The sequence below is a fragment of the Dermacentor albipictus genome, chromosome 2 (assembly GCF_038994185.2).
Source record: "Dermacentor albipictus isolate Rhodes 1998 colony chromosome 2, USDA_Dalb.pri_finalv2, whole genome shotgun sequence".
Classification (NCBI taxonomy): domain Eukaryota; kingdom Metazoa; phylum Arthropoda; class Arachnida; order Ixodida; family Ixodidae; genus Dermacentor; species Dermacentor albipictus.
Window position 1 is genome coordinate 35,510,554 of NC_091822.1, and position 7,688 is coordinate 35,518,241.

Here is a 7,688-nt window from a genome sequence, read left to right on the forward strand (position 1 = left end):
CGATTTGTAAAAATTCGTCTTTGTTATATAGTCATGAACTACTGTGTATATTATTCATATCATAAGAATTAAGCCAACGAACAGTCACACCAAGGCCAACATAGGGTAAATTACTTGTGTTTAATAAAGAACTATAGCGCTTAATAAACAAAAATAAGAAACGATAAATTCACGAAAATTAAAATGGATGAAAGAACAACTCACTCCCGGTGGGGAACGATCCCACAACGTTCGCATTACGCGTGCGATGCTCTACCAATTCAGCTACCGTGACGCCGTTTCCCCATCTGCTTTCTTCGGTATTTATGTTTCCTAGTATTTATGCTCAATGGGAGTGTTAACCAGCGCCACCACTCACAAACCTTGGCGGCGGATGTGGAACATCCTTTCTGCCGCAGGCGTCACGAGAACGTGATCTCTTTGGGTGAAGGCAACAGGTAAATAAACCCACACTTGCTACCTGAAGGCATCAATGTTGCCCGATTCGAGACCCTCGTTATCTAATAAACGCGAATAAAGGAGGTTAACCGATAGCCCGATTTTCATTAGTCATCTCATAAGAAGCCAACAAACACTGACAAGGAAAGCGTAGGGGAAATTACTTGCGCTTAATAAACAAAACAAAGAAACGATGAGTTCATGGAAATTAAAGGGGATGAAAAAAACAACTTCCCGCAGATGGGGAACGATCCCACACCCTTCGCATTACGCGTGCCATGCTGTAACAATTGAGCTAATTTAGTGTATATTATATATTATTATTTTAACTAATAAGCACTCGATTCTCCTCTACTTATGTCCTCCCCTATTTGTGATCGTGTTTTGGGCGCTAAATTTATTAATAATCGGTCTAATATCATTGTGTTTTGCATGTACACATGACGAGGAGAAACGTAATTGGTGGTGAAAAAAGAAGAATAATTCATTTTGAGAAGACGCGTCATGGGTCATCCGCGTACTACAGTCGGGCTCTGCTCTCGCGGTTCGATAATGATGGCGATCATTTCTTAGCATCCGGTCTTAAACAAGGCGGCGAAACCGAGGTCAGCCAGCCTACCTTAGCCAATAAGATATGCTATACCTGCTTTTCGAAGTTGCATTTGTCTACATCGCCCTAATCTTTTTTTTTCCTGTTCCTTAAAGCTGCCATATCTACTTTGTACCGTTACCTTTGTAGCTCTTCCTTGCTTTCTTCACACCAATACTGTAAACCTCCTCTACTTCTCTCCACAGCTGACCTCCACCGTAAATCCACGTTAATCCCATCCACTTCTGCAAGGTACACGAATCATTCAAAAAAAAATGGCTGTGGCTTAGGTAAGGTTAAGCCCAGGATGCGAAGCATACTAGCCTTTATTTTAGTTGTTGAACCACTGTTTAGCCTGGTGAACTGCTGTTGCTTGGCTATATTTGGTTCGGCTAGACGAAGAAACAACTCATGCATTACTTCTTCGCCTTCAAGAGTGGAACGCGACAGCGTTCCCGTCGACCCGCCAAGGGGTGTAAGACAATGGGCTACAGGGCAGCGACTACGCGCCCCGCATTGGACGCGGTGAGCGTCGAGCAAAGCAGCGTTCGGCGCGGCAACGAAATGTGCGCCTGAGCAAGAGACGCACGCCTTAGAAACAGCGCGTTTCTAAGGCAACACCGCATTCACTAGAGGCGCTTTTGTACCGCTTTGAAGCGTTGTACTCGTGGCTCAGTGGTAGCGTCTCCGTCCCACACTCCGGAGACCCTGGTTCGATTCCCACCCAGCCCGTCTTGCAAGAGTTGAGCCAAAGCCACTTCTCCTCTGTCGTGACGTCACGGTGTCACGTGATTTCATGGTCACCGCCGCGCCTGAGGAGCTGGGTTGAGCCCTCGTAATATGCTTCGCATAAAATAGCACATTTTCTGATGTTGCTTCTTGCCGGCTTCATTCTTACGAAGTTGGAACCAAACTTTTTGGCCAGGAGCTCCAAAGGAATCTCAAATAGCTTTACCAGAAACCTTTACAATTGAAAAAAAGATTATCCTATTCCATCGACTAAACTCAGGACCAACGATTTCCATTGCTCATGCATATATATGTTCGTGGTCGCTGTATACCGTGCTCCCTCTACCACCTTCGCTAACAAGGAGGCTAGCAGAACACACAGCGAGGCCGAATTATGTGATAGGTCGAGCGCAGTAATAGCGGACATAGCGAATAAGTGCTGGTGGGAATTCACAAGCAGCCGCTTCGGATGAATGACGAGTCTTAGCTTTCGTCAAACTCTCGGCATGCTTCGAGTTTGCCGTACTTTCGCACGCTGCCTGGTTTTGGCTGTATTTTCGGATTGGGTTTACTTCGGCGTGACACGAAACTCCTGCTTCTATCGCTCTGCCATTCGCGTTTTAAACCAGTATGTGGCAAAAAATTTAGTTGATTGGCGAAAGAGATAACTCGAGGTGGTAAAGCTAAAAGAGTTTGCAGCAGTGAGTCGCGGCGCTTATATACGTCCGTGACCACGTACGCTTACCAGCGGAACACACTCAACACTTTCCTAACTAAGTACATCAATTTAATAACCACGTTAAAACGAGTAGCCGTCGCCAGTAAATGATGACAAGTAATTTATTTATATTTATTTCGATTAGGCGTGCATACTAATGTGTTTGGCGTCACTGTCATTAGTACTAACATGAGGGCATTGCTAACAGTACTAACTTGAGGGCATTACACCAAGAATGGTCGTGGATGCGTGAGCAACCTTCGTAATATTCCCAATACACAAGGCGGCGCGAATCGCTCCTGAAATTTCATAAGGCAGCCGAAAAGCACATGCGCTCCACAAAACGCTAATGTTCGTGGTTCCTGGTGCATACACGGGGAATATTTGGCTTAACTAACTATGCAAATTATTATTTGTCAAGTGCAAATGTTTGTGCAAGATATTCGAATCATCTAGTAGTGACCCCGTAAACGACCGTAATTTGCAGAAGCTGCCTACCCCGCATAATGAGTCCCACTGAGGAGAAGCCAGTAAACTGGAGGCGCTCTTGCAGCCGTTAGCGCTCCCCTCCACCCAGCCTTCCGCTTCCCCTCTTCACCGACCCTGCTGTCTAAACGCACATTTCCTTACCCTTGCTAATCACATGAAATATGCTATTTATATCGCTTTTTTGGGTGGGTGTGGAGTGGAAGAGAGTGAAAGTGTTTTATCTTTGCGCAGCTGCTGCCTGCATATGCTTTTACAGATTCAGTGGATCGCCACTTCACCGCCTATAAAAGCGTATCTTTCGGATCTCGGTGTGTCCGTCCGTATACCGGGCCTAAAATACTGTTACGTTCACGTCGTCGGGCATGTGAACACTGCTTTATGTAGCAAGTACGCATTTCCTTGAACGGCGATCTGTGATATTTGCTTTAAACCCATCAAAACTGTGGCAGCGTGACCGACTGAGCATGCCCCACACAGACAGACAGTTGCGAGACGAGCTGGCGCGTGTGATCACTTTGGCAGTTGAACAATTTTAAGGTAAATGTACAAACATGATAACACTGATGCTTCTCAGCAGTACTTCATGTTCTTAAAATGGAACATCTCAGAGGAAAGGGATGTATGGTAAGCGAAGTATGCCTCAGCCCAAAGCCAACGTGTCCACAAGGGGAACAGTCTTCATCAGGCTAACAAGAGCCTTCCTTGGCAAAGCATGCGCAGCTTCTGTGCAGAATTTAGATAGGAGCCGTGGGCCGAAGCTTACCTTTAAGAGGAAGCTTTAATTTTGGGCTCTTATTTAAATATATGGAAAAGAACAACTCGTTTTTCTCAGCAACCACTACACCAAATTTCACTAGGTTTGATGCATTTAAGAAAATATTTAAACTTTAGTGACGTTTAGAAGCGGATATTTTATATGGAACTTCAATTGTTTTATAAATATAAAATTTTCAGAACACGAAATTATCAAGTTTGCAACTCTAACTCGGCAATAAAAAATTATATAACAATTCTATAAATTGCATGGAAAAGTACATATAAAGCGAATTTAACGTAACATACATGTCTTTAAGTACACCACAAATATACGAGTAGTACTTTTGCACAAACTCATGTTAACACTGTGACAAATTCACGTAAAATTTAAGATTAAATGGGCTTTTGCGTGCCAAGACCACCATCAGATTACGAGGCACGCCGTATTGAGGGACTCCAAAATAATTTGAACCACCTGGGGTTCTTAAACGTGCCCCTACATCAGAGCACACGGGTGTTTTCGCATTTCGCCCCCATCGAAATGCGGCCGCCGTGGCCACGACTTGATCTCGCGACCTCGTGCTTAGCAGCCCAATACCACAGCCACGGCGGGTGTACATATAAATCATGAATCAATGGGTGCAGTTGGCAGAACTGCGATATCTGTTCTTGGTGCATAGTTACTGATTTGTAAACTTCATATTTCTATTTTTTAAGCTTACCAATTTCCGGAAATACTAAAACAAAATTAAGCCTTAAACGGATATTCCACTTCCAACAGTATCTAGAGTTTAACTTCCTCTCTCAAATGTAATAAATTTTATTCTAGTTGGACCACAGACCATCTCAGATAAGCATTTCTGCATTTACCATATATTCGAATTACGGCATCGGAGTGGGGCCTGAGATGAAGATTTGTCTTAACGTCGCGCCCCCTTAACGGGTGAACTATTCCTTTAGTGCTCGGTGAACACACGTTTGAATGCAGCTTTCTTCATTTCATCTGTTGCTTTGTCCTCTAGTGTGTGTTATGAATATGGCTTGTTTTCCGGCTTCGTCATATACGACGACTTTATCATTGTATACTATATTCATATAAGAAGCCGGCAGATCCCACGCCCTGTGGGAATCTATGCTATGCGAAGCAATATGCGGGGAGCCTACCAAGATGTAGGCGGCTGTTTCATGACCTACAGAACACGCATGTCATGAGCTATCATTTATGTTCGCCATACACTCTTGTCATACTATGCCAATTGTAGTACACGCAAAGTTAACGAAACGAACATGATAGCACCAAGGCGTAGGCGGGCGGGCGGGCGGACGGACGGACGGACGGACGGATGGATGGACAGACAGACAGACAGACAGACAGACAGACAGACAGACAGACAGACAGACAGACAGACAGACAGACAGACAGACAGACAGACAGACAGACAGACAGACAGACAGACAGACAGACAGATAGATAGATAGATAGATAGATAGATAGATAGATAGATAGATAGATAGATAGATAGATAGATAGATAGATAGATAGATAGATAGATAGATAGATAGATAGATAGATAGATAGATAGATAGATAGATAGATAGATAGATAGACAGACAGACAGACAGACAGACAGACAGACAGACAGACAGACAGACAGACAGACAGACAGACAGACAGACAGACAGACGGACGGACGGACGGACGGACGGACGGACGGACGGACGGACGGACGGATGGACGTATGGACGGATGGATGGATGGATGGATGGATGGATGGATGGATGGATAGATAGATAGATAGATAGATAGATAGATAGATAGATAGATAGATAGATAGATAGATAGATAGATAGATAGATAGATAGATAGATAGATAGATAGATAGATAGATAGATAGATAGATAGATAGATAGATAGATAGATAGATACTGTCAAAGTAGCAAAAATACAGGCGGACGAAGTTGGGTCCTGACTGAAGCTTCTTGAATGCTGCGTGCAAAATCTTACACATTTATAACGCACAAAGGCTTCCGTCAAAAACATACTTCTTCACTGTCTTCAGCCTTGAATGGTGGAGCTGCACAGCAGCTCCTGGTGGAGCTCCTGCACAGCATGTGAGAATGTTATAGAGGGCTAGTGGACTGTACTCATAGAGCCCTGTGGTAGAAGAACAGACTGGACTAGCGCCATCAGGCATATAGGCTCAACGACGGTAGCCACGACGTCAACGCAGTCATCTGTTTAATAAATAGCAATTCTTTGTGGGCCTTCTGTTCCTACAAGTTGGTGACCACGGACGTGATACCACATCACAACGTTATACGCCTACCAAGTTTCTTCTCGACGCCATGGAACCGGCCGCCGTACAGCGACGTCTCGAACAAATCAAGACGTCTTCCTACGCCGCACTGAAACTTCCCGATTTCTGGCCCTCCGACTGTGAGCTCTGGTTCGTCCACATCGGAGCACAGTTTCGCAGTCACCGAGTCACATCTCAGGGTGCCAAGTACGACAACGTCGTGAGTGCGCTTAACCCGACCACTGCAGCTTTCGGCCGCGACATTTTGCTAGCTCCTCCGGCCGATGATCTGTACAATACCCTTAAGCGGGAGTTACTACGGCGCACTACCGACTTTGAGACGCGACTGATTCAACAGCTCCTCTCATCGGAGGAACTTCGTGACAGAAAACCGACTGAGCTGTTTCGCCGCATGACACAACTCCTGAGAACCAGTCCATCATCAACGGACTCGAAAATTATTCGGGAGCTCTTCTTAAGCGTCTACCCAGCCATGTTCGCTTGATTTTATGTGCTTCACCTACGACGACGTCTGTAGAGGCCTTAGGGACGATGGCAGACCAGAATATGGATTCTTTCCACATTGTGATATGCACTGTTGACCGTTGTAATGCACCCGTTGCGACACAGCCCCTGTTACAGCAGCATTTTGACGATCCCGACAGTTCAAGCACGCACCTTAATGTGCAAGTAGAGGATCTAACTAACCAGTTGGCTGCCTTACACTTTCGGGTGAGTAACCATCAGCAGCGGCATCGCTCGCATGACCAAAACGCATCACGCCCTCCGTCTCCCTTCATTTGTTGGTATCACGCCAGATATGGCACTCGCGCACGGCAGCGCCATCCGCTGTGCAACATTCCGGGAAACGGTGGGGCCTGTCACTGATGACAGCTAGTGCTACTTGCTCTACATCAACCCGACTCTACTATATCACCAACTGTGTCACGACATTTCGCTATCTTGTGGACAGTGGTGCGAAAATTTGTGTCATTCCCCCTACTTTTCAAGACCGCAGAAGACCTCACCATTGCACGTTTTTTTCGCACTGCCGTTAACGGTTCCAACATTAAAACGTACGGTCAGAAATCTGTCACTCTTGACTTTGGTCTGCGACGCCCTTTTCGATTGCTGTTCACCGTCGCCGACGCCCGCGGGCCGATCATCGGCACTGATTTTCTGTGGATATTTATCTTTTCGTCGACCTTCGCAAATGCCGCCTTCTTGACTCTTCAACAAACCTGTCCGTACTAGGTATTGCCACCTGCGAACAATCTTTGCGTCTCGTATAAGCTCACACTCAGGTAACGAAACCATGGTCCACCATCCTGCTGGAATTTCGAGACCTGTTCTAACCACCCTCGCCAGATCGTCCAATTGTGCGCAACGTCATGCACCACATTGTGACTAAAGGACGACCAGTATATGCCCAACATCGCCGCTGAGCACCAGACCATCTGAAAACTGCAAAGCTTTAATTAGAACACATGCTCGAGTTGGGCTTCGTTCGTGCTCCCGCTAGCCCTTGGTCAACTGCTTTACACCTAGTGCCCAGGAAAACGGGTGATTGGCGACCATGGGGTGATTACCGCGCCTTAAACAAAGTGGTTGGGAAGAATCGGGGATAACGGTTAATGGAGAATACATTAGTAGCTTGCGATTCGCTGATGAC

General features: G+C 45.7%; 1 protein-coding gene across 1 annotated transcript; it reads left to right on the forward strand.

Annotated features, from left to right (window-relative positions):
• Window positions 1-6,065: 6,065 nt before the first annotated feature.
• Window positions 6,066-6,521, forward strand: LOC139055677 (uncharacterized). The gene has a single exon (XM_070533209.1). It carries the CDS (start codon window positions 6,066-6,068, stop codon window positions 6,519-6,521), a length of 456 nt encoding a protein of 151 aa, XP_070389310.1.
• Window positions 6,522-7,688: the final 1,167 nt, after the last annotated feature.

What these genes read in the sequence shown, in the direction of transcription:
- LOC139055677 (XM_070533209.1), top strand. Translation starts at nt 6,066, where the DNA reads ATGGAACCGGCCGCCGTACAGCGACGTCTCGAACAAATCAAGACGTCT.